The sequence below is a fragment of the Neltuma alba genome, unplaced genomic scaffold (genome assembly GCF_004799145.2).
Source record: "Neltuma alba isolate B1F8T4 unplaced genomic scaffold, ASM479914v2 tig00004928_pilon, whole genome shotgun sequence".
NCBI lineage: Eukaryota > Viridiplantae > Streptophyta > Magnoliopsida > Fabales > Fabaceae > Neltuma > Neltuma alba.
This window is the reverse complement of record NW_021633912.1, coordinates 634699-660915: the sequence shown is the minus strand read 5'-3', so window position 1 is coordinate 660915 and position 26217 is coordinate 634699. Positions and strand designations below refer to the sequence as shown.

Here is a 26217-nt window from a genome sequence, read left to right as displayed (position 1 = left end):
CCTTTGATATCGTGAAGTAGCCGAGTTAGTTAACATTTGAAAGATGAAGAATGATGAGTACGCCTTGCGTCTAAACTTCACCCGATCACATCCAAGATCTTACTTGTAACTGTGTCTGGCACTGACAAAAATTTGCAGGAGAAACGACAAAGATAGATGTTGGTACAGCCGCACAGCAACAAATATGAATTTGCAGTATTGTATTCAGCTACAACAGAGTGTAAGCAAGCAAGACGTTCGAATTTAAAACCCTCACGCTCCTTTTCTTTTCCTCCACATACGCGTTCATATAAGGACAAACCTTTCAGGTATCATCTTCCTCGTCATATTGGTACATATCTCTTCAGAGCTTGCTTCCCAGCAACTGCCGTTGCCGCAGCAATTCCGCCGATCGCACCTGCGATAGCAGCCGATCGCGGTCCAGCCGCCCCCCTGTAAAGCGCTCCCGTACCAAGTCCTGCCACGACACTGTTCAACAAATCATCCTTACCCCTCAAATGGATAACGCCACTCTCTAGACCAGCAAAGATTAAGCCCAAGACGCCGAGCGAATTCCCGAATCTGCGGCCGGTTTGACCTCCCGAATTCAGGATGCGGTTGATCCGTAGCTTTAGCGAGTCACCGGGCTCAGCAGCCTTGAGGCCTTGGACGGTGCCCTTAGCGGCGCCGAACATAGCACCTGACAAGTAGCCGCAGCCGGTGTAGTACTGCAGATTTTCGCCCCAGGATCGATGGGCTCTGGCTGCCTCTTCGGGAAAGAGATGCTCTGGGGCGGTAGGGAGGTTGTAGAGTTTCTGGATCGGAACGTTGAGGTCTTGATACGGATGGTAAACCCGCGTCTTCTCCTTGTCTGGTTTGCTTGAATCCATGTCAGGAGATGTCGGGTCACAATTTCAGCTAAGAATTCAACAAAGCAGCAATTTGAAGGGTGTGGATGGCTCTGTGTTGAAGGATTCGTTGCTTAAATTGGCCGGCGAACACACATATGTCAACTATAAGGCTCCTCCCCTGGGCATCGTGTTCGTAGGGTTTAACGCCTCCAAGTCCAAGGGTTTTGGCACTTGGTGGTTCGATTCCCTTCCCTCTTTTTAAGATAATTAATTTAAAAACTATTCTTGAGCTGGTATGTTCGAGATTTTTACTATGTGGCCTTGCCAGCGTTACTGGCCACCTTTTTTCCAATGAAAATAGAAAAGTAATCCCATATTAGTAACTTAACCAGATAGCCTGACCAAAAAGAAACCATAAATTACCCACTAAAAAAGAAAAGAAAAGAAAAGAAACATGGTTGGCTTAAAAAGTCAATAATTTTTACTAGTTCTGGTTACATAAATTTGCCACCCTCACCTATTAATTTGTTAATTCAATTAGAGAGCATTAGATGAATCAAAGATCATAAAATTGTGATACATTGAAAGTCACGAGGGTGCGGACCCCAGCCATATATTCGAGGTTAAGGTTATCCCCTGTATGGAGAAGACGAATGACCACAATAGGCCTCCTTATTATTCGCAAAATTCTTATTCATAAACTTGGTGCGCCCACAGATTCTGCAAGCGTTCTTGAGGCTAAGTGTTTCGGTCTTCCAGGGCCAATTTGTTTATCAAGTGTGATTTTAAGTTCTCTTGATTAGTAAATTCGCTTATTTGTCGAGACTGGAAACCTCCCTTTGTGCAAGTAATACCCATGATTTTTCTCTGCCATGCATGCGGTTTTTTGTTGTTGATGTTTATGGACACCTTTGTCTTGGAGGATGTGTTCTGTGTTCCTTTCTTTTGGGGATAAGAGGAGGAGGCCGCGCGTGTATAAGAGATTATGAGTTACGAACAAAAAAGACTGGGCTAGAGTTTGCCTAAGATTTGGGCCTGCATAACGTCCCAATGAGACTTGGCCACGTAAGCGGGGACCGATGGAGTCACAAGTCAGGACGCCTCTTTCCACGACTCATTGCAAGTTGTTTCAGACTCAATAAAACCTCACCTGCACATAATCTTCTCCTATTGACGCCTTTTCCTCACTTACGGCCCAGCACGAGTGGATCGTCCCCCTTCATCTTCACTCTACGAATATTGCTAAGCAAACCACTCGTGGCAGGCGCTGCCTCTGATGGACGGTCCAACTCCGAAGCGCCTACATCAGGCACTGATCATGAGTAGGTTATATGGGGGAAGGGGTCAGTGATTAGGGTGTACGATAACAGTGTATTCGTCTGCAGCATGTGAAGATTCCCAACCTTGTGTAACTGGTCCCATCCTCTGCATCATCTCACGTGTCCTGCCATCTGGATGCCGTTTATTATCCCATCCGCTACTGCATAGGATTCTAATGGCCCAGTGACAACCATGTATATTTAATTGCCTTTTTTCCCTCTTATCATTTTCCCGCCCCAGTCGCCTCCCCCTCCCCACACTCACCCCCCGCGCGCGTCCCCTTTACTCCCCGCAATGCCTTGACTCAATTAATTATGACACAGCCTGAAGAACCATGGTCATTTATTTTCATGTTTGCTAACTTCCTATATCATGCTGATGAAAGGCCGATGAGGATAAGCCCGGGTTTTGGGTGGAAAGAGGAAAAAGCCGAAATGAATTGCAATATTGCAACGTGGATGGATATTGACTTGTCCGATGTCGCCGCGTTTGTATTGCTGCGAGGTGACTACTACGAGTAGGAGGGTGGTACTGGTGAGCTCAGTTCCTTCTAAAAGGGTGTGGTGGGCCATCCCTCCTCTTCCACACAAGGACAAATTCCTTGATAGATGTGAGGGCGGGAGAGAGAATACTGGGAGGGTGGTGTTTTGTAATGTTTTGTTGGAGCTAGCGTTTTGCCCATTTACGGTGTGAGCAGCAGCAGGAGGAGAGAGTTGAATGAGCCTAGTTAGAGGGAAGAAGAGAACTCTCGCTCACAACACAAAAATGTTCGATGGAGTCCCAGACCAATTCCATCAGTTCATGGCACCCACAACCTCATCACTTCCACTTCACTTGCCTTTCCCTCTTAATGCCACTCTGACACCCAATACCACTATCTTCCCTACCATTGATCCTTATCCCTTGCCTCCGCACCACCCACCCCCTTCTCCTCCCCACAAACACCAACAGGATAACAGCTTGGACAGAGCGTCCATGAACTCGGAGGTTGAAAGAGAGAGGCAATTACCTGAGCTCATCAATTCCTGCTGGACTCACGATGAAGTGCTTGCGCTATTCAGGATCAGATCTAGCATGCAAACCTGCTTCCCAGACCTCACATGGGAACATATCTCAAGGTAATTTAACTTGCTTAAACTGGATCACATCCGCTCTGATTATATCTTTCCCCTTGTTTCTTCTTCTCAACTTCCAAACTCAGTTAAACTCCACGCGTTTGGATTTCACCATCCAAAATTAAATTGCAAAATTATTAACTAACTAAACCATGAATGGGCTGGTGGAATTCGTGTTTGACGATCCGAGTATTCGTATGTGCTTTGCTCAGTTCCTTGTGGTAGACAAAACGCATACATGCACGTCCGCTTAGCTGTTAGCTCGCACAGTGAAAAGCACCGTATAAACTCCGGGGAATTATGAGGGCGACGAGCTGGGAAGGGGACGGAATTACAAGAAACTCATTTTGTCTAGCCATTAAGGGCTTGTTTGGAGCTCCGTTCAAAACGGGCTTTTAAGCAAGTTTACGTAAGCCGAGACAAAACTCTCTTCACATACTTACCTCGTATTCCGTAAATCACGTTTGAAAAGTTACTTATAAGTCAATCCAAACAAGCTCTATCTTTATGGCCGTATATAGGTGTACAAACTAATTAAGACACATGTATGAATGATTTATGCTATACAGCTGGTGCTGGATCTTACACATTTAATTTATGGTGGGGGCAGGAAGCTAGCAGAGTTTGGATTTAAGAAGAGTGCGGAGAAATGCAAGGAGAAGTATGAGGAGGAAAGCAGATACTTGAACCACATTAATTACAACGAAAATTATTGTTTTATTAGTGAGTTCGAACAAGAGCTTTATCAAGAGGAAGGAGATGATCAAGACCCTGAAGCCGAGGTTGGGACAGAAGAAAAGTCGACGCCGCAGCTGCAAGAGCCAAGGGAGGGACAAGAAAAGACGTCAGGCCATGCATTGGAAGAGGGTTCTACAAGACATGACACATCAGCAGCACCTGTCATTACGAAACGCTGCGTGGCAGAGAAACCAAAGGAGAGAAAGAGAAAGAAGCAAGACGGTAAATTTGAGATGTTTAAGGACTTCTGTGAGAACGTTATCAGCAGGATGATGGCTCAACAAGAGGAGATGCACAATAAGCTTCTTGAAGATATGATGAAAAGAGATGAGGACAAGTTTGCGAGAGAAGAAGCTTGGAAGAAACAAGAGTTAGACAGGATGAACGAGGAGCTCGAAATGATGGCGCACGAGCAAGCTCTGGCGGGCAATCGGCAGGCCACAGTAATAGAATTCTTGAACAAATGCGCGGCGAGCTCTCCCAAATTAACAAATAATAGTTCAGATCCGAACGCATTGCATTCGCAAAACCTTCAATTTTCTGTCAAGATTAATAACGACAACAATGAGCCACCACCTTCTTTTACAATGATATCGCCAACCCATCAAGATACAATAAACACTTCTGTAGCTTTACCCGTCATGAACTCTAGAGCAGCAAGAGCAGTAGAAAACCCTAGTTCAAGTCATGGCCAGGGGGGATTACAAGTTGCAAAGAACCCTGGTTGTCTCAATTTCGTTTCAACATATAAGGCGTCGTCGAGTGAGAAAGGAGACGTGGGGAGGAGATGGCCGAGGGAAGAAGTGTTGGCTTTAATAAACCTGAGGTGCAGTCTGAATAACAATAATATTAATGAAGACAAGGAGGGAATCAAGGCTCCACTGTGGGAAAGAATCTCACAGGGGATGTCAGACATGGGATACAAGAGAAGTGCGAAGAGGTGCAAGGAGAAATGGGAGAACATAAACAAGTACTTTAGAAAAACTAGGGATATTAACAAGAAGAGATCGCGTGACTCCAGGACTTGTCCTTATTTCCATCTACTCGCTACTTTGTATTTTCAAGAAAAGCTTGTTCCCGATCAATCTGAATTAGGGCCACAAAGCAACATGGTTTCACCACCAAATCACCCTTCGCATCAAGTCATGCACTTCGACGGAGGTGACAACACTGTGATGCAGTGTACCTAAGGTTTTGCATGCGGATTAATCTGTTTTAATTTAATTCATTTCTCCATTTCATGACATATATATGATGTTTAAATGTCACTTTTTTTATAGCTTTCTTTTGTTATTTCGTCCACCATTATTCCACAGCATAGATTAATATAACATATATAGCGCGCGCGAGCACACACAGAGAGGAATAGTTTGAATTATTTTGGCGAGCAGTATGAGCACCGACAGTTGAGGGACGAGAACCATGTTTACAGGTGCGAGCTCTAATTATTATATACGAGGACAATGACAGCGGGGGAATTAGGGGGAGACATTCTTTTTAAGGCATGTATAGAGCCTTTTACTGGGACCGAGAAAGAGAGAGGGAGAGAAGAATAACACGGTCCATTCAAAGCCAGGTACATGAAAGAAAGGTATATCAAACTAACGAGATCTGATTATGCGAAATACTTATCTTTTTAATCATTCACGTTAGGAATCAGGTGATGGATAAATCAAACGTGATTGAAGTCGATTCCCATAAGACACAATGTGGAGCACTATTAGCAATGCTTATGTGACTTTAACGTAACAGGTAGCATGCATTTACAGGAGTCATTAAATGGAATATAACTGCTAGGAAGAACGAGTGCGTTGTGATCAAGTCCAATTAATCTCTTCTAAAATGGAATATATATAATTGTTTCGAAGCAAAAAATTGGGTGAATATATACATGTGTGTGTATATATATTAATAAATGAAGGGGATGGTGCAAATTGAATAGTCACCGTGAAAGGGTTGGCAGTACATAAATTTTTGTGTGGAAGTCAACCAGATTCACCGCCGAGATGTTCACGAAGGTTGTCTCATCCATTGAGTTAGAGAAAGACGAGATGTCGAGTCACTAATCCATAGCATGTCTTAATTTATCGGGTGTTGAATAGCATAAACATTGGGTGAAGGATCTGAATACATAACATGTATTTTGTCCTTAATGAGGGGAATGCGCATATGAAGGAGATGAGTTTGTGTGGGAGGGGGTCCCACTTTGTCTTTTCTGTGGTCGGGCCCCGCGGTTCTCGCCCCACATGTGCTGCTCTTTTGCTCCTTCCTGCATTCCGCCAGCAGCATGCGCTTGCATGTGCATCTGTGGGCTCCACAATCATCCATCCCACGGTTTCAAATCTCTCCGTTTTCGCTTCCTAAAGTCAGACTTCATCGCGGCCGTCAACGGCCTAGAGTCAATAGGGCCGCAAGCTTGGAAGCCCACTGGGCCTCTTCCGTTTGGGCTGGGCTTAATTTCTTCGGATGGACTCCGGACATGCCCCGCTCACCCGTCTGTTAATCCCTGTAACAACAGTCCTTGCATGCCCCAGAGCGGATACTAATCACTATGTATGCTTTGTCATAGTGGCAGAGAAGACAAGTAAATCTTGTTATGGAAAAGTAATAATACCCGTCGTCAATATGGATATGAGTGCTAATGTCAATGGCAGTGGGTATGCGTACGGTCCTTGTTTCGGCCTGCAATGGTTACTATGATTAAGATGGAGAGTATGCTCTCGAAAATGGGCAAGCATAATGGGACGTAGCGAAAAAAATCAAAACTTGTCTGTGGCAGTGAATGGGTGTGTAAGGTCACATAAAGGTGGGCGTTGTTCATATCACGAGCTACAAAAAGGAACCACAAAAAATAATCATTCAATTTCACGACCAGAGTAGGTTGGTCTACTTTTGCATGCTCTTTTTGGTGCGTTTATGTGAAATGAATGCCTTTTGACCAGTGCTGGCAACAACGAATACCGGACGAAGAGACCCTTTTCCAGAACCAAGGCTCTTTTGCCGGGGGGGTTGGGATTTTTAGGAGTAATATGTAATGTAATGCCACTGAACTGTTTTCCCCAACACAGGAATGAGAGGGTGCTCAGTTAGTGCAGTTATGAGACTGGGACCTATTTGGCTGCAAAAAGAAGGTCAGGGCAAATAATCCCAGCAAGGGATGATGACGCGAGTTTGCTGAAATGCCCTTAAAATTTCTATCTCCTCACTCCCCATGCCCAACGTTGCTATAACTTCACTCTTCCGTTCTCGTGGCCTTTTCTCGTCTGCGGTCAAACCCCTGCGCCTCCTCGCCAGTCGCCTGCTTTCTTTTGGTGACCCTGGTCAAACTTCAGGCTTTTGCTTTCTTGTTTCATCACTGTTCCTTTTAATACGATAACTGATTTTGGATAATTAATCTAGGGCGGAAATGTCTAAGTTTTTACTTTTATATTCTATTATTAACAATAGCGATTAGTATAAGTGTTTGCCTTTTTCACCACTGCTGCGAAAATGAACGGAAAATACGAATACCGTGTAGAGGTGAGAGAGAAGTACTGTAGTGGAAGCAAGAGGGAAAATATGGCGGGAAGATTTTGGGGGGGGGGGGAGTTCTCATTCATTTAGAAGCGCATAAAATGCAGAGTCCGACATAATTTACCTCTCTTTTGGTTTCAACCACCGTATTGCTTGCATCCAACATAACACATGGAAGTCGACATACAGTAACAGTGTTAGGTGGGTTATCGTAAGGGCGTCAGAACTACTCAGTGCGCCACCAAACTTTGCTTTAATGCTTTAATATCTCCTCCTCCTCCTCATCTCCCTTTCCTGCGCGCCACCACCACCCTTTGGTTGCGTTTGGTAGGAAGCATTGAAAATGAGGGATTGAAATTGGGATTACAAGTGAGAAAATCTATCAAAAGAGTGTTTAGTATAAAAGATTGTTTGATATATGGGATTAGCCAAAGCCATGTATGTGGGATTGGAGAATACCATGGGGAGAAGTGGTATTCCCCAATCCCACCTTTATGGGTTTGCCTAATCCCATATAACAAATAATTACTCATGCTAAGTATTATTTTAATGATTTTTTTTAATTACAATTCCAATCTCAATCCCTCATTTTCAATGCTTCGTACCAAACGGGACCTTTATGTTTATGCGGTTTCCGTGTGGCCATGCGGGTGCTCCTCCTCAGTATTGGCTAATCACTATTACATCTCAATCGTCCGACAATTCATATTTAACCTAATTTGTTTTTATATTTTTTATATTTTAATACATGCAGAATTTAAATTATTTATTTATTTATTTATTTACAAATCATCCGTCAAATATTTTAAATGTGAATTATTGGAACTGTGTGCAAACGATGCAATTTCAACTTAAGACCACGAGTGACAAAGCCAGTTCATCCTCTGCACATACATGCCTCTTTTTCGTCTTATCTTTCTCCCTTCTATTCTAAAATGAATGGGAAGAATCTGGGCGTTAAATACTACTCCTCCGGTCCTTAATATAAAACCCATTTAATTAATTTGATTAGATTAAGGAAGTTAGGTGAATTAGTTAATTATAAGAAATATGACATGTTTTTCCTAAAACACCATAATTATCTTTCTTAATACCCTCTCCTCCTCTTCTACTTGGTTATGATTGAGGGAGTATCCATAGGAGTAATTTAGAGAAACGTGATAAATATAATAAATTGGTCTTATATTTAGAACCAAAACCAACTCAACAATTTGGTCCTATATTAAGCACCGGAGGAGTATCATCTTTATTCAACGTTTATTAATTCTTGTGCTATCCCAAACTCAAAACCATTTTTTTTAAATTTATTGGTGTCGGATTTAAATATCAATTTTATAACATAAAATTATCCCATCTCCTATTTTCAGCTCTGCTGCATATTAGCCTCGAGCTCAACTTAAAATGATTCATTCATATTGTTAATCACTGTGAGTGTTGCGACTTATTGGGTTTTCCTATGCTTTATGTTGATAACATTAGTAGTTACAGTCTTACTGTTCGTCTGACATAATCAACCCTTTTTTCTATTAATAATACTCTCAATACTTCAAAATCCACTTATTCCAATTTAATTTAAAAAAGCATATTAAATACGTCACATTAACCATGTAGAACTTGCTCTTGCAAAATAACATAAATTTGCATTGCTTCGATGCTTGTGTATATATATATATATATATATATATATATATATATAAGTAAAAAAAAAAAAAGATTATCGGAGGAGGTGTGTTTTGAGCACTGGTTTTTCTATTTCATCACTAAATCGTAGTGGCAATGATAACAAAAAATAACTATCTGAACGTGTTTTATTCTCAAGGATAATTCGAAACAAACATTTTATTATACTAGCTCCGGTATTTAATCTAAAAATTAGTTGACTAATTTGAGTAGATTAAAAATTCTTGTAAAGTTAGTTATTTGTATAATAAACATGTGCTGTCTTTCTTATAATACATTTGTTAAGCAAATATATTAGCTAGAACTACTATTCAATTAAATTTTTAACATGTGCAATCACTATAAGAACTATATTAGAATAAAATAGATAAATATTAAAGACAAAATAAATCAAAATCTCACATTTAAAATTAAATTAAATGTCAAACTAATTTTTATATTAAACTTTGTACCCTCAACAATATGGGGAGTGCTTATGTTGAGTTATTGAATCTCTGGGAGTTGTTAGGATAGTTATCAAATTATAATTTTAAAAATATTTTTACGGTATACAAAATTAATACGTGAAGAAATTTATCTCATTTTATAAATTTTTTTTCTTTAAAAAAATACTCTTGGGTGGTCCGAATTCCCAAACATCCCTATGCCTGCTGGTGCAGCAATTCAGTTCACTCTGCAATTTTTTGACAAGGGTTATAAGAGCAGCACAATGGATGTCTAACGCTCGGAATGATTTGCCTGGCCTTTTTTCCCCCTGATTAGGAGAAAAGAGAATGAGCCAGAAGAAATTTTTGGAGATGAGAGAAGCGGGTCCCTAGAGCTACATTTTTTTTTGGGGGGTTTTTGGGGAAGGCTCGAGAGATTAGCGGGGTAAGGGGAGAGAACGACAAAAAAGAAATGAAACTGAAACAGAGCCCAATAAAGTCGATCTCAGAAGGTGTCGAGTGTGGACACCCCCACCTCCCGTTCTTTTACTTTCTGCTTCTTTCGACACAGCACCCCCATAAAATAACAACATATTTTTAGAGGGCGTAGTAATCAGTATTTCACTTCCATGTTGACCCATCATATTCATTTCTTTTTCCCTACGCTCTGAAACCTTCATGTTCCACATCTAACTGCGACTATCTCTCGCGGGCCTCCCCTCTCCCAATCCCTTGCTCTCTTAAACTATATTATTATAATAATCTCACACCATAACCCCCGCTCCCTCTCTCTTTCTCTCTCTGTCCTTTTCTTACTCCCAACGACAATGGCGGAGCTTCTTCTGCTGCTTCCTCCTCTGCTGCTGCTGCTGCTTCTTCCTCTCATGCTTCCTCAACAGCGTTGTCGTTTTCCAGCTCTTCCACCAATGTCACACTCACAGCTCTCATTCTCAGCTTCTTCTCTTCTCCGCTCGCTTTGAATCCCCTCGATCTGTTTCACTTCTTACAATACTCAGGTGCATTCTGTCTTCCCTATTTTTCTCTTGCTTGAACTTCAACCTACTCCTGATTTTACGCCCTTATATCACTCTTTCATACATATTTTCCCACTATCTCGATTCCTGTTTGGTTCTTGTATTTGCTATTTTCACAGTTGAACTTGAGTGCTTACTTCGATTTACTTCGATTTTACTCCTTTCTCCTATATCTGACTTTGCGACACTCTTTGTCTGTTACAGACTGCTTTCTTACTTTGCATTTTTGCAATGCCTTAATCGCATTTTCGGTATTGTTAGCCTGTTTGGAACAAATATAGGAAACGAAGCATGGCATGCTTTTTGATCTTGCTACCCCCAATTTGTTTGTCAGAGTTCTATGGCCGGTGCTTCGTCATGCATCTGCTGGTCGAACGCGGCATCCATTTTCCACCATTATTCTCTCCAATTACTATTTTTGCCCCTTTGGTCAAATTCAGAATACATTGCTAAAGTATCGTTTAGAGTTTTGCCCCCCGATGCCTGAACTTTCGTGGTTAACTTGATGTGATCCAGTGTCAGTTTTTTTCATAGACCACGTCATCCTAACGTTGCTGTATATTGCGTTTTAGTTACCTTTTTTTTTTTTTGGCGGAATGCATTTGTATTGTAGTTACTGGCGAGCTTTATAGGCTCGCTGTATTTCCTCGTCAGCACTCGCTGTTTGATTGAACATTTAAAATGCCACTTCTGCTTGTTTTTCCCTCCTAATATTTTTATCGCAGATAACTGTGTGCTGGATTCAGCTTTGTGAATAATCACTACTGCATTGCAATTCTCTTTTCTTATATCCTGAGAGAGTATAAACTACAGAGAGAGGAAAAAAGGTCACTTAGAACCATTATTGACTTCATCCGATTTTTTCGATTGTTGTTGTTTTGATGTTCAATTATCGTTTAACTATTTCCCCATTTTGCCTTTTCATAAGGACCTAACTTGCTAGATTTGGTCTGCTCCTAGGGAAGGTTAATCTCTTGTTGAACTCATGGAGCAATATGAAATACTCGAGCAAATTGGAAAAGGTGCTTTTGGTTCTGCTCTTCTTGTGAGGCATAAGCACGAGAAGAAGAAGTGAGAAAGAAACCTGCATTGGTTTTTTTTTTTTTAATTTGTTTCTGTAATTACTACTTTAAACTATTATAATCATGCAACGCCAATGCCATAATGCATTGCTGAAAGTGCTGTTTTCTTTTTCCTTTTATGCAGATATGTTCTGAAGAAGATTCGCTTGGCACGCCAAACTGAGCGATCTCGTAGATCTGCGCACCAGGAGGTTAGTGCTGGATAATGATTTTAACAAATGAATTAACTAAAGCATTTTGGGCTGTCTATTCTGAAGACACTAAGGGCTTAAAAATCAGTTTCACATAAGAGCAGTTTGAATTTTTGATGTGAATATGATTGGGATGTTTCTTACATCTCGGTTCTTTGCCTTTGTAGATGGAGCTAATCTCTAAATTCAGAAATCCATTTATCGTGGAGTATAAAGATTCATGGGTAGAGAAGGTAATCTCTTGGTAAATTCAAGAAATTTAACTCTTGATCTTATCTTAGCTAAACTAACCCTGAATATGTTGTTTGTTGTGTTCCTTTGATGTAGTACTGTTGAAGATTAATCAATAATAATGGTTGGAAATCCAAGTGTTATATGAAATAGCCGATTAATACTCTTGTTTGTATTATCTTACGCTACACTAACTGCAACTATTATTGATTTATTTATTTATTTTCTTCTATGATAAGTTTTTGTGCTTTATTTATTATTAGGGCTTGTATTGCAAAAACTAATGGCAACCGCTTTGTGTTGTTTGATATTGATGATCCGCTTCTCAGGGTTGCTATGTGTGCATTATTATAGGTTACTGTGAGGGTGGAGATATGTAAGTCCTTTTTGTTTTTAAATTTCTTCTTATTTGCAGTTCATAGTTCTTTCTCCTATTTGGTGGCTTTTGTAAATTGTAGTGTTGTCAGTGTTATTAACACCGACATGGATTTAATTACAGGGCGGAAGCTATCAAAAAAGCAAATGGAATTCTTTTTCCAGAGGAGGTAATGCTAATTTGGTTTGTCCCCGCTGAATTTGCAATATATACCCATTTAAATTTTTCTCTCGTATGAGAAAATGGTCTGGAATATCAGTTAGCATGTGTGTGTCTTGAAGTATTCTCTGTCTGCAGAAACTTTGCAAGTGGCTTGTTCAACTTCTTATGGCACTTGACTACTTGCACATGAACCATATTCTTCACCGGGATGTCAAGGTTAGCTGCAGTTATCTTGTTTTAATTAGCAGTAGTGATATCATTTGCTTCCTAATTCTTGAAAGCTGTATACTAATTGGGAAAAAAATCACTTGGTACTGATCAGTGTTCAAATATATTTTTGACAAAAGATCGAGACATACGCCTTGGTAAGTTGTTATGTTGTTTCTCAGCCAAGAAGACTACTATTTTTTGTTTTTGGGCAAGAAAATGAACATCGTGATCTTGCTTACAATGACTTAATGATGAAGCAGGCGATTTTGGACTTGCTAAGATGTTGACTTCAGATGATCTTGCTTCTTCTGTAAGATATTTTTAAGATATAAATTGAGTTATGCTTCTGATCGTAACGTTGGCTTGACGTAGCATCGTTAATGATAAGAATGATTTTCTTTTTATTCTGTTGACTTAGGTCGTGGGAACACCTAGCTACATGTGCCCTGAGCTCCTTGCTGATATTCCTTATGGTTCTAAATCAGATATTTGGTCTTTGGGTAAGCATCTGCAAATTATGTAATTATTTCTCTGTTAAATTTCTTATTGTCTTGTTAACTACGTATTAATGACCTCTAAAATCTGCCGTCCAGGATGTTGTATATATGAAATGACAGCACATAAGCCTGCTTTTAAAGCATTTGTAAGTTTTGTTTTTCCTTTGGTTAAAAAGGTTTTTTTTGTCTCTAGCTTGTCTTTTCGGAGCTTGTTTAACGCTATCATCGCTGCTACTTTAGAAAATAATTCAGTTTATTTTGTTGTTATGAAAATTTTTCTTGACCAAGTGTTATATGAAATTAATCGGCTGAAACTTTTGTTATATTACTCTGTCAACAAATTTTTTGTTCTGTGAACTGAAGACTGAACTCGAGTTTTTGGTTTTTTTTTTTTTTTCCCAAGAAATGCTCAGTGCTATTTTTAACTTAGTTTCTCTCTGCCGAATTTGGTGTTTTAGAATTTGGTAGATTATTGACCACTTTAGCTTATTTTCACTATGAGTTATGAGCACGCAACTTTGTGCATGGCTTTGATCACTGGAAGACTTGTAGAATTCTAAATTGCATCTTTGATATTTTTTTTTTATTTTAATTTCATTGAGCAGGATATACAAGCACTGATAAACAAGATTAACAAGTCCATAGTGGCCCCACTGCCAACAAAGTATTCTGGTGCATTGTAAGATTTTATTTTCATCATCAATTATAGTTATTTTGGTTAAAAAAAATTATAATTATTTTGGTTAATTTTGCCTGTGGCAAATCACATTTGCAAGTCTTGCATTGGCATAGATAGCATTCCCATGAACCTAGCTGCCAAAGTTGCCCAATAATACCTACTGTCGGTTAGTTAAAGACCGTTGAACGTGGGTTTTATGTAAAATAATATAAAGCAATGTTTATATTATGGATGATACTGTTGATCTGATCATATTTTTATTTCCTCTTGGCAGTCGTGGTCTTATTAAAAGCATGCTGCGGAAAAATCCAGAGCTTAGACCTAGTGTATGTATATTCTCTCGTTGTCTTCTGACCTATATAATAATTCTATGTACAAATTTGTCATTGATCAACTGTGTGCTTCTGGTTGATGCAATATTCACTCGAGTAGTTGCAGACAGACTCAACCTGTTACGCGGAACCATTTTTTCATTTGAAGTGTATTTGTGGTGGCAGGCCGCAGAGCTACTTGGACACCCTCATCTTCAGCCTTATGTTCTCAAGATCCATCTTAAAATCAATAACCCCAGACGAAGTACACTCCCAGCCCATTGGCCAGACTCCAAATACACGAAGAAAACTAGATTCGTGGAGGCAGGAGATGATGCTATTTCCACCTACAGGGATAAGCGGAATTCTTTTAAAAACGACCGGACTTTGAATCCTAGCATATCTGAAGCTGAGCTAGATTCTGTAGGCTCTACCCTAGAAATAGATTGTACTCCAGACCATTTGAATCACCGGTTAGCAGAATTATGTGTTGGGGATAGCCCTGAAATGAACAAAATCCGTAAGCCAGGTGTTGCCAGGAACTCACGCGTTTCCAGAACTCCAAGATCAACATCGTCAAAAGCTTTGGCCAGCCCTAAGAAACAAATGGAGTTCTCAAAGAATCGTGAGCTGGTAAGACATAATGGAAGTTTTCTGGTGTTTTTTCTTGGGCTGAGGGAGGAGGGGGATGTTGTCTTAATGGATGCTAATGCTATATTATACGAGGTTTCTTTTTGACTTAATTAAATGATTGCTTGCAGCACCATATCCCACACAGTGCCAGAAAATCTCTCCATACGACTCGCAGAGCATCATTTCCATTGCCCAAAAGAGGTGCTGTTCTTGGCCACGAAAAATCACCTCATATTTCAGTCAACTCCCCCCGCATTGACAGGATAGCTGAATTCCCATTAGCATCATATGAGGGTCTACTGTTTCCCATTAGCAGAACTTCATCAACCTCTGCACAGGGTTCCTCAGTCTCGCCGCCTTTTGGTGATCGTTCAATCATGAAAGATAAATGCACCGTTCAGGTGTCTGATAGAGCTGCTGTCAGGCCTAGTTTGACGGATGCTTCGCAGGGAACCAAATGCAACGTGTATCAGGAAAAAGATGAGGTGAAAAGTGGGTCCTCTGATCAAAATGCAACTGCCGGTGCGTCAAGCCATACCTCTTTAGACTGGCACCGCCGGCATTTTGACACTTCATCGTACCAACAAAGAGCTGAAGCCTTAGAAGGGTTGCTCGAATTTAGTGCGAGGCTGCTACAACAAGAAAGGTATGGAGAACTTGGGGTGTTGTTGAAACCCTTTGGACCTGGGAAGGTCTCTCCACGTGAAACTGCTATCTGGTTGAGTAAAAGCTTCAAAGAAAACACTCAACCATGAGGAATCCTTTTAAAGTTTAAACCGCTGTACTTGAAAATTCTAACTCGTAACCCCTTTGTAGAGTACGAAATTTTCTTTTCCGCTTTTCGTAGAATGTTGGGAATTAGATTGCTGCTAATTTTGTAGACTGTCAAGATTCGGCATATAGTTTTCCCCACTTACCGAATCATGTTAAGCTGAGGTCACAATCTGAAAATTGAGGACGAAACTGATGTCTTCATGATATTAATATAATTCCCGACTGACTTCATTTTTTTGGGGAAAAAAAAAACTGTCTAATATTTCCGAATTCCGTGCTCCGTTTCGCTGTCCTTTGCTCGAACGGGAAGAAAAGAGCCATCATTTATGAAATAAAATTGAAGGCCGTACTAATGTTGCATCAAAATTGACCCTACCGTCTTAGTTTTTTTTCCTTTAATTAGTTTTGAAAATCACTCGCAGCGTGATGAACCCTTATACGTAGTGGTTTATACCGAATGTGAGGATCAATTAACAAAACGAAAGAGGAAAGCTCCAATTACAAGAAGAGAGTTTGCTCTCTAGTCACTACAATTTAAAAATTTGGTTCTCCCAACTTTATGGCATTCTGCTGCTTTTGTGATGCTTGGGTTACGGATTACCCATTCCATCTGGCATGCAGCAGACCATTCGTGATTTTGCTTCACCACTACATTTTTGCGCCAAATAATAGGTTGGTGATGATACGGAGCAGGACTAGGGCATGTCCCGAAAGTGCTACACCACAACTAACATTTGAAAACTCCGACAGAAGCCACCAAGTACCAACCAACCATTCTTCCAAGACATCACTAGCCCTTCAAATTGAATTCCTCGCCTTGTTATGAACCGAGAATGAACTCTGCGTTCGACCATCCAATGGCTCTATAGGCTTGTCAATGCGCCTGATCCCACGTTTGGGGCGTTGTTTTGGTTCACTCTCGGACCGAGCTTTGGCCCGCGATGACTCTGTTCTTGTCATGTAATTTGGTTCGCGTGAATATGATTGTTGATGACGCAGGGAAGTGGATGAGCTCTCTGTTGGATTTAATCCAGACATAGCCGAGTAGTCTGCCGGGCTGTTTGGTGCTGAGCATTGACGGTGTCGCTTCGAAAGCGAAAGATGCTTTGAACTCAGCGTCCGGGCATCATGCTCTGTGCTCTTACGAGGTGGACCGTCTAGACGGGCACTTCTGCTTCTTAAAACTCCTAACGATTCTCTCAGATTCATATCCTTCGATTCCTGCATAAACAACTCCGGGAATTCCTTTAGAATTAAATTAATTCATCTCGAAAGCTAAGCAGAATGGTGTGAGGAGAACTCACTATACATTCTCGTACGTGACTTTTGTCGAGAAGGGTGGATTGTTGAGCCGTCAGAATTCTGTGGATTCGGGTTCTAACTTGAATGGTTATCAAGGCGTGCATGCCGCGCAGTGCGGTGGTTGTTTGCTTCCTGACAAGGTGACCTCTCACTAACGCCTGCAACTTCACCAGTCCCCTCAGAGCATGCAGTGCTTTTCTTGCCTGAGAAATCAAAACTTGTATGTGAGAATATTCTAGAATGCAAGCAAAGCCACAACATGAAAATACGGGAATCATAATGGTACCAAATAAGTGCGGAAAGCAGCCTGAATCTTGGTAGCGGCGGCGTTTTGGATGTGAGGAGGAGGGAGAGGAAGGGATTGGAGGATGGCCCGTATTTGGAGCTTGGCAGCTTCAGTTAAATCAAAAGATAACGGCAATCTCTGCTCTGCTACCTTTACTGATTTTCTTCCGAAGCTCCATCTACGCTTCACTTTGGGGCTGTGGCTCTCCCTCTGCCCTCCTCCGTCAATCTGCTTGTACTTCTCTTCCTTCTTTCCTATCAGCAAGTTCCTGATCCACCTGCTCGCCTTCCCCATTTACACCAACCTCTCTTACAGGATTTCGTTCTGTTTCAAAACACTTGAATGCAGGTGCTTAACTTCCTGGTCATATATTTACATACATACAATATATACTCTTGTTACTCTTCTGCTTGTCCAGTATAATTATTATTAATGGTTTCGGCCTGCAATGTTTTCCCCTGATAGAGCCACTTGCCATTCCGTTGGATTTGGAAGCTTTTTTAATGTCATATGGAAGAGCATTTCCTCAACCGGCTCATCTGAATTTCAAGTACACTGCTCATCATTTACAAGTCGGTTATAAAATTAAAAGGTCCTTTATTTTGTTATCAGGAAGTGGTTCAAACTTGAAAGTCGTGGTGAATCAGAGCTAATGTTCCCTTCCCTTGTGCTCAAGTCCCCAAGGGCCCCTGCGCAGCAACTGGATACGCAGTTAAAGCCCCCACCTAATTCACCAAATCAACTCAGCATTCAGATAACAGAATCATCAATATCTCTATACTAAAACTGACAAAATAACTTGAACTATAAACAAACAGTACCCGCTCTAGACGCATTTTATTGCAAGAATCAGCTTTGTTTATTTTAATTTGAAATTGTCGCCGCTTTTAAATTTCCACCAACACATTGACCTGGTCTCTGGTATGCCGTGGTAAACAAGACAAAAATTAGATTCCGTGCTCATTTCGTGGACTGCTCCTTTTAAATTTTGACCACCCACCTTTTATGATATTTTATTGTTAAAATTTTATTTTATTTTTTAAAATTTCTATACAAACAGAATATAAAATAAAAATAATCATCTAACTATCATATACTTAAAAGAAAAGATATTTCAAGTTCAAAGCAAGAAATGCCAATGAAGCAGGAGGGGTTTCTTCAGTCCAATTTCGACTTTCTAGAAGTTACTGTTTGAACATGAACGAACGATAAAATACTAATATACGTGTCTGACTTTGATCTCATCTCTGTGCCGTTGTATAATGTTTCGCTTTTGAATTTGTGCAGTGTTACACGCTCCCACATCATCAGAAGGGGTTCTATTCAGAGAGCCTATCAGATCAACGGCATTGCATATTATATTGCCAATTAACGTCCTCTTTTATTTTTTCCTTTTTGTTTTTAACCTGGTGTCATTTTCCTCACTCCCTTCTCCTTACTCGTTCCGGCTCCCAAATGAATTCTTCTTCTTCTTCCTTTTTTTTTTTAATAGAAAAAAAACCCCAGTTTCTTCTACTTTTCGCTCTTCTAGATGACCGGTGGCATCATCTTGAAAGTCTCTCAATTTTGGCGCAGCAGAGAGAGAACTTTGATAAGGAGCAAGGAGTTTGTTATGTTATGTTCTGTGGCCGTGGTCGCCAAGATGGAAGTTCTAGAAACATGATTATATTCCATATAACTTCAAGTTAAAAATTCAACAGCGTACCGAACCAGTTTTGACATGCAAGATACACAAGAGAGCCGCGTTTGTCTCGTGCTCAGCGGTTTTTGTGTTGGCCCCGTGTTGAAAAATTTAATAATGCCCTTATTAAATGAGAAGAAGGACACGACTCAGCGAGGTGTGAGCTAAACTAAAGATTACAATAAACAAAACGAGCTTTCATTGCAAATTTAAGGGAACAAGTAATTCATATAGCCCAAACAACCCGCCATTATCTTTTGATTATATTCTGAAGTCTAAGAAAAAAATCAGCCTTATTCAGTATTTTCTACGTTTATTGACCACCATCATAATATATAACGTACACACAAACCCTCCTCTGATCATCTCTCAGCTGAATTGCCTTGGCTCTCTCTCTCCCTATCATGGCGTCCTCCAGGTTGTTGGGCTTTGTAGCTGTGCTTGTCATGTTGATACCCATGTCTGCGAAAGGGGGTCCTCTGGATGATATTTTAGGTGCCTAGTTTTGTGTGTGTGTGTTTACCTGTTTTCTCACTGTCTTATCTCTCAATTTGAATTATGAAGTGCTTTACTTAATCAGTTGTTTGGATATTGCAGAGAAGGTTTGCGATCAAGTGGAGTGTGGGAAGGGAAAGTGTGTGGTGAACACAAGTTTGCCCTTGAACTTCATCTGTGAATGTGATTCTGGCTGGAAGCGAACCAAAGATTATGACAATTACACCTACGCCAACAACTTTCTCCCATGCGTCATTCCTGAATGTAAATTTTCAGATTAATTAACGTCAACCTGCCTTTTTAGGTTTCGAATTTATTCAGATTCATGGCTTAAAACTAAGTAAGAACAAGCGCAGGTAGCCTGGACTACGGTTGCCAGTCAGCTCCACCTCCAGTCCCCGACAGGGATTATCCCTACAACCTCTCTGCCTTTGATCGTCAGTATTTTAACATAACACAACTGCGTCTCATTCATGCTTATTATTATCATTATTATCTTTAAGGAAACATCTGTTAAGCAAATATATATACACATATATATATATGACAGCTTGCTACTGGGCTTACTGTGGGGAGGGTCGTTGCACGAGGAACAGAACACATACGTACTCTTGCGAATGCGATTCGGGTTACTCCAACCTCCTCAATATTTCAGTTTTCCCATGTTACAGCTCATGTAAGCGCACAGTTACTGTTATTCTGTTCATCTGCCGGGCTTCTTATAAATAAACAGTAAACTGACGAAAAAATTTGTTGGTACTTTAATTGGCAAGGCACTATTGGATCAGACTGTTCCAGGCTTGGAATCAAGGTCGCCGATGCTACTTCCAGTGACGGTGGTGGTGAATCGAATCCAGGTCAGATTCAACACCAACATCCCACCTTGTCTTGCTCTTCTCGTTTATACATCACTCATTATGACCCCACAGAATCCACCATCTAAGAACACCTGGATCGCTGGAAATTTAAAGAAGTGGAGCCAAATATTCAACATGTGTGAATGAAACTGACCAAAAATATAATTTAGACAAAGATAAAACATTTGGGTGTGTGGAAAGTCAATCATCCCACATCACTGTATTTCAAAATTTTCAAAGGGCGTTATTGTTAAAGTTATCCCGTGTTTAACAACCACCTCCCATCACCATCCAAAATAAGAGAACAGGAAGGCACCAGACGACACGAGCATGTTAATTAAAGCAGCAACCAACATGCGTTTTCATGATTAGAAGAAATTTAAAAAGAGAGACTTGCTTACGTTTGGTTTGGATGTTTGCAGCAACTTCAAAGCGTGCGGGGAGGCTCCACTGGATGGCGATACTGTTGCTGTCCACGGGCGTGGCTATGTGGAATTAGCAGGCCTTAGGCCTTTATCTCTTTTTCATTCATTGCCTTCTTTCCATCATTGTTTCTTTTTGCTTGTTTGTGTGTGTGTGTGTAATACATAGAAAGTATATTATGTATAGAAATAAAATCACGGCGCAGTCATTGCGTCATGTACACTCGTACTACCACGTTCATGCTTCACCTTCCATGAGCTCTGTGTTCTTCCTACTTAGTGTTATCACTATATATATTACTTGCGTTTCTTTCATTGGCTCTCTGCTCCTGCCACTATTCCTTCCTCTTGTTCTCCTTCTCTGCTTGTACTCGGCTCACATTCCACAATGCTTTGCGTCCCATGCAAATCACTTCTGGAAATTGAGGAGGAACAACAATAAATTTAAAACAAAATCATTTTTTTCGGCTGAGACAGAACTTGAGAGGTAACACTCAGATGGCTTTATTTATCGCAAAACATGATAATTCTGTTGGATTGGATGCAGCCAAACATCATGAAAACGCCGCGTCATAATGACAGGCATCTTCAGCGGATTTGATGCCTGTTTATACCCGTAACTGTGGTCAGGGCAACCTCGTTCGAGATCTAAAAGGGTTATGAAGCCTCAAAAATAGCAATTACGAAATTTGATAAAATCACGATTTAATTGGGATTTTAGTTTTTTCCATCATACTCTTCGTCGTCTTTTTTTTTTGGGTCAATGCACTGTCAAAAAAACTTTGATTGTTATAATATTGTTAACTCCTTTTAACCAACGAAAGTTAGCTCTAACAGAAAGAACTAGTTTCTTATAAAGTAACAAATCAAAGGTTTGAAGATGCTTATGTGTAACCCCAAAAAAAAAAAACTCCTTTTGCTCACAAAATGACTTGATTATGTTGAAAAAACAATAGTGACTTGATTATGAAGCCAAAAGTAATGAATTATTTCCCTTTGTTAATTTGGTCTTCTGAACAAGATTCACATGAAATTCTACCGGTAAATAACAATAATAAAAATATCTAGACAAATTCAAGGGCGCAGTCTCAATCACCGTGCCATTCCGATGTCCAATTATCACAATAGATATGCAGATCACATCACCATGCTTTCCAAACGTATGCTACTATATGTGTTCCAAAATCTTTACTATTATGGAGCAAGATAATTGTGGATTTAGTGTTGATTATTTTTGTATAATTTCTCCCTTCATTAATTACAATAATTATTGAAATATTTACGAGGGTTTTCTGGTCAAACAACATAAAATATCATTATAATTTAAGTTATTGAATAGTGCTTTTTGTATTATGTGAACCACTTCAAATAAAAAAATTTTTTGGCCAGACAACTTCAAATAACATATTCCTTTTTTTTGTTTGGTACAATTCAAATAACATATTTCGAAACACTGGCAATATGACGCTTATAAAATTTTTGACTCTTCATAATTTAACTTCAAGGCCCGCAATTTTATCATAAACCCAACGATTACAAAGAACATTGTCGGCCCAATAAAAATAGAAACTTCTCGGGCCATGCTCCCTCGACATGGCGTCATTTAGCCGTGGCAACTTGCTGTTTATTCGCTGTTCTGTTCTCTCCGTCGTAGGCTTCCCAGAACTAGTCTTGCCCTTTTCTATCCCTTTCCCGTTGTCTCTCGATTCGCTGTTTCTCTGGCGGATCAGCCATGTCTGCAGAATCAGCTAGTGCGATTCACAAGAACCAAGTAAGATCGTTTCTTGTTATTCCTGCTTGCCTGTGCAAATCTTGTACTTCTCTTTTTCCTTTTGCAAATAAAATTTCTTCAAACTCAGATTAACAATTCTTTTTTGTTTCGGTTTGCTGCCGTCAATCAGCAGACATAAGGCTGGAAAGTTTTGACACTTGGTTATATTTCTTGATCAGGTTGATCTGTTAGACTTCATAGACTGGTCTGGGGTAGAATGCCTCAATCAGAGCTCTAGTCACCCTCTTCCCAATTCTCTCAAACAGGTATTTTCACTCGAATTATGGTTTATCTTACTTATTGTGAAATTTCGTCATTCAATTTGACAAAATTCCTTTTTGTGCGGGAAGAATCATAAAAACAAGTTGTACATGAGTTTTATATTTTAATCTCCTGTTCTTACCGAGCCGTGGGAGCACAAGTGTTGCGTTTTTCAAACTCTTTTTTTTTCCCTTGATCGGTTAGAGGGATATTTTTCCATGTTGCAATTAGCGTTCCACCCTTGATGACTTTTTTCGTTTTTTTTTTTTTTTGGCTTTAGCTTTTTTCCCCCTTTAGTTTTAATTGTTTAGTGAATAGGGTTACAGAGAAGATGAGAGCTTGCATTTGGAGAGTGATGCGGACGAGCAGCTTTTGCTATATATTCCTTTTACGCAAGTTGTAAAACTCTATTCCGTTGTTATCAAAGGACCTGAAGAGGAAGGTATTCGCTACAACACTTTCTAAGTTTATCCCTTGCATTGCATAAATCTGGGCATCGATTAAACCGTGCTCTTCTCACTAATATGTCTTCCCCCTTTCCCTTTTACTTATGATTTTTCCCATAATGCCCTTTCTCTGTCCCTGGAGTTCTTTCCGGCATTCTTGGCTTGCACACTATTATATCAAATGTGATCATCCCTGTGAAATTTCACTGATTCACTTTTTGGAAATCTTCTATATTTCCTGTGTTGTCTTAATGAAACTCGACGGTCATAAGAGAAACAGAAGATGCTTATATCAGACTTAGTCTATTGTGTTTTGTAGAAAATATAACAGTAAGAGATAGTGTTTGTCAAACCCAGCTGCTTGTATCTAGGCACAGCTTCTTTTGTTGTTTTCTCTTAGCCATGTATCTCTTTTCTTTCTTTCTGTCTTTCTTTCATTGTTTTTGTGGTGATTTGATCTTGCTAAGAAAAGAGGGGTAAGGCAGTAACAGTAAATTGAACTGGTGAATGTTGACTGTTGTCGGACAACTTACCTATTTCAGATGCTAATTAGTTCAGCGGAATATTTTAAATAAAGCAACGATTAGGTTGGAATATATGATCTCCATGTATCACTACTGCACACGTTTCCTGTTGACAATGATTACAGTAGGACTCTAATACCAGTTCTCTTTCAGGTCCAAAGACTGTGAAGTTGTTTTCCAACAAGGAACACATGGGATTTAGGTATAATCTGTGTTTAAAATGTATCTGTTTATTATATTATTTGCGTCCCTTGTCTCAACTACTTGCTGACTATATATACAAATGACAGTAATGTCAATGACTTCCCTCCTAGTGATGTAGCAGTTTTATCTCCAGACAACCTTCTGGTCAGTAGTCAATAACTCTATGTAGGGTATCTACTGTTATTTACAGATATATTTTACCAGAATGCTTGTGAATTTTATGCTGTGAATGATCAAGTTGAACTTTGACAGGGAAAACCTGTAATTCTAAAGTATGTCAAATTCCAAAATGTTCGTAGGTATGTTGATTTCCTTAACTTTAATGGGTTTCTTCCTTTTATCATTCAAATATTTAATTAGCAGCTGACTGATCTTCATTGATCGAACAGCTTGACAATTTTTATTGAGGACAATCAACAGGGTTCCGAGATCACTAAGATTCAAAAGATTGTACTGTATGGCACAACGTAAGTTTTAAAACACCTCTTGACCGCCTCACTTTGCTATGAATATGCTGCTATTATGACCAATCCCTGATGAGCTGTCATTTCTTTATTCGTCCTAACTAAAGTTGTATGGTACACTCGGAGATTTCTTCAGGGATGTCTGATTGTTTATGAAATTATTTTGAGTTGGGGTCTAACTGAAGAAAGAAACACCATTTTACATGAGCCGGATAGTTAATTGATCTGGCCATTTTCTGTATGCCTGCTTCAATGCCTTTCTGTTGGAGTGTTGGCAACTTTTTTGGTTTTCTTGTAAGTGAATGAATTAGCCAGTTATAAGTGACAACGCACATCCAGTGAGATTGGAAATTTGTGAACAGCCTGAAGGATGTAAACAAGAGACAAGTTCCATTCAACCTTGTTTACATGAATTTTCGTGCACCTTCTTCTCAGAAGAATATATCACGGAGGTTATATGGTTGCTGAAGTTTTATTTAATAAAACATTTAAATCTTGTGTCTCAAAGTATTGCCCCTAAGATGATGAGGTGTTAGTGTGGTCTCAGTGAGTGCTGAGTAAGTGAGTCGTCCTCATTCCCCACCTTGGGGCAGTGAGTAGCAGTTTCATAAATTTACTTTTGTAATTTCTTGTTTAAGGTGTTGCCTATTACGAAATGGCACGTATTTCTGAATCTTGAATTGTAATGCAGGGTAGAGACAACGGACATGAAGGGGTTGAAGAAGATTGAGGATCACTGATCATGAACCGGAGACATTTGAAAATTGATGGATGAATCGACTTATGTCCATTACTTGCATTTCTGCCGCGAGAATTTTTTATTGGAAGTGTTTTATGCTGCCCCCTGCATTATATTTAATGACTTTTAAGTTGTATCTGATTTCACATCAGGCTGACGCACATTAACCTGGTTAACGTTGGCGGTAGGAGGGAATATTGAGCTGTTCAAAGATACAATTATTTTTCTTTTTCCTTTTTTTTTTTTTAAATTAATGTGGGAAGTGCCTGGAAACATAATTCAGTTAGGCGTTTTCTTGGATAGCTTAACTTGAAAGGACCTCAGCTGCAAAGGTTAGACTGGATTTTGATCTAGGCTTACGATTTACGATATCATTTGTCAACATGGGGTTTCGACTTCGATCTGCATTCGTTCGCCCCTGGCTTCAGGTCTATACCCAATGTCCGCATGAGGCTCAGCCGTTGCGGCGTTATCATGCATAACAAAGCCAATCTGCCACCTGCTTATGAATACGAACTTCATCTTTTGGGATCAGTAATAACTTTCAAGTATCTAACTACGTTGATGTTTTTGATGAACGGTTTTCTTCGAATATGACACACTGATCATTGGATTTAATGACCTTAAGAGGGAGCAGCATTTTCAGGAGATTGAAAATGAGAGGTGGGAATTGAAATTAAGATTGGAAAAAATCTATCAAGACAATGTAGAGATTGTTACATGGGATTAGAGAATGTTATTAGGGGATGGTATTATCCAATCTTATCTTTATGAGTTTGTTTAATTTCATATTACAAGAAATTACTCATTGTAAATATTTTTTTAAATAATTTTATAATTATAATTTTAATCTGTATTTGTTATTTTTAATGTTTTGCATCAGACGGGATCTAAAAGTAAAATTTCGATCAGCAGCAGAAGAGAAGATTTGGATCGCTAACATGTTGGAATCATTTGGATCTGA

General features: G+C 39.7%; 6 protein-coding genes across 8 annotated transcripts; 4 read left to right on the top strand and 2 right to left on the bottom strand.

The window, feature by feature from the left end:
• Positions 1 to 159: 159 nt before the first annotated feature.
• On the bottom strand, positions 160 to 16608 carry LOC114746226 (mitochondrial import inner membrane translocase subunit TIM23-2-like). The gene is made up of 3 exons (XM_028934449.1): positions 16596 to 16608; positions 4442 to 4446; positions 160 to 921 (listed from the first exon to the last, which is right to left on the bottom strand). The coding sequence occupies exon 3, from the start codon at positions 867 to 869 to the stop codon at positions 324 to 326; it is 546 nt and encodes a 181-aa protein (XP_028790282.1). The 5' UTR covers positions 870 to 921; positions 4442 to 4446; positions 16596 to 16608; the 3' UTR covers positions 160 to 323.
• LOC114746221 (trihelix transcription factor GTL2) lies at positions 2863 to 5252 on the top strand. Its single transcript, XM_028934443.1, has 2 exons — positions 2863 to 3268; positions 3876 to 5252. The coding sequence occupies exons 1-2, from the start codon at positions 2868 to 2870 to the stop codon at positions 5191 to 5193; spliced, it is 1719 nt and encodes a 572-aa protein (XP_028790276.1). The 5' UTR covers positions 2863 to 2867; the 3' UTR covers positions 5194 to 5252.
• LOC114746220 (serine/threonine-protein kinase Nek2) lies at positions 10301 to 15957 on the top strand. Of its 2 annotated transcripts, none has more exons than XM_028934442.1 (15): positions 10301 to 10637; positions 11621 to 11726; positions 11862 to 11928; positions 12096 to 12161; positions 12489 to 12535; positions 12659 to 12704; positions 12833 to 12913; positions 13020 to 13062; positions 13168 to 13217; positions 13326 to 13407; positions 13501 to 13550; positions 14010 to 14083; positions 14358 to 14409; positions 14581 to 15027; positions 15156 to 15957. In XM_028934442.1, exons 2-15 carry the CDS (start codon positions 11641 to 11643, stop codon positions 15780 to 15782), a joined length of 1818 nt encoding a protein of 605 aa, XP_028790275.1. In that variant the 5' UTR covers positions 10301 to 10637; positions 11621 to 11640; the 3' UTR covers positions 15783 to 15957. The 2 variants fall into 2 exon arrangements, with proteins under 2 accessions (XP_028790275.1, XP_028790274.1); XM_028934441.1 differs by having other exon boundaries at positions 11616 to 11726.
• On the bottom strand, positions 16266 to 17987 carry LOC114746223 (uncharacterized). The gene is made up of 3 exons (XM_028934446.1): positions 17390 to 17987; positions 17106 to 17306; positions 16266 to 17022 (listed from the first exon to the last, which is right to left on the bottom strand). The coding sequence occupies exons 1-3, from the start codon at positions 17681 to 17683 to the stop codon at positions 16600 to 16602; spliced, it is 918 nt and encodes a 305-aa protein (XP_028790279.1). The 5' UTR covers positions 17684 to 17987; the 3' UTR covers positions 16266 to 16599.
• Positions 17988 to 19407: 1420 nt separating this feature from the next.
• On the top strand, positions 19408 to 21138 carry LOC114746292 (uncharacterized). The gene is made up of 6 exons (XM_028934521.1): positions 19408 to 19565; positions 19668 to 19829; positions 19922 to 20002; positions 20116 to 20241; positions 20339 to 20422; positions 20845 to 21138. The coding sequence occupies exons 1-6, from the start codon at positions 19475 to 19477 to the stop codon at positions 20919 to 20921; spliced, it is 621 nt and encodes a 206-aa protein (XP_028790354.1). The 5' UTR covers positions 19408 to 19474; the 3' UTR covers positions 20922 to 21138.
• Positions 21139 to 22472: 1334 nt separating this feature from the next.
• On the top strand, positions 22473 to 25625 carry LOC114746239 (PITH domain-containing protein At3g04780). 2 transcript variants are annotated; one of them, XM_028934466.1, is made up of 9 exons: positions 22473 to 22615; positions 22795 to 22881; positions 23195 to 23318; positions 24000 to 24048; positions 24137 to 24194; positions 24303 to 24349; positions 24440 to 24517; positions 25206 to 25292; positions 25333 to 25625. In XM_028934466.1, the coding sequence occupies exons 1-8, from the start codon at positions 22577 to 22579 to the stop codon at positions 25252 to 25254; spliced, it is 531 nt and encodes a 176-aa protein (XP_028790299.1). In that variant the 5' UTR covers positions 22473 to 22576; the 3' UTR covers positions 25255 to 25292; positions 25333 to 25625. The 2 variants fall into 2 exon arrangements, with proteins under 2 accessions (XP_028790299.1, XP_028790298.1); XM_028934465.1 differs by having other exon boundaries at positions 25206 to 25625.
• Positions 25626 to 26217: the final 592 nt, after the last annotated feature.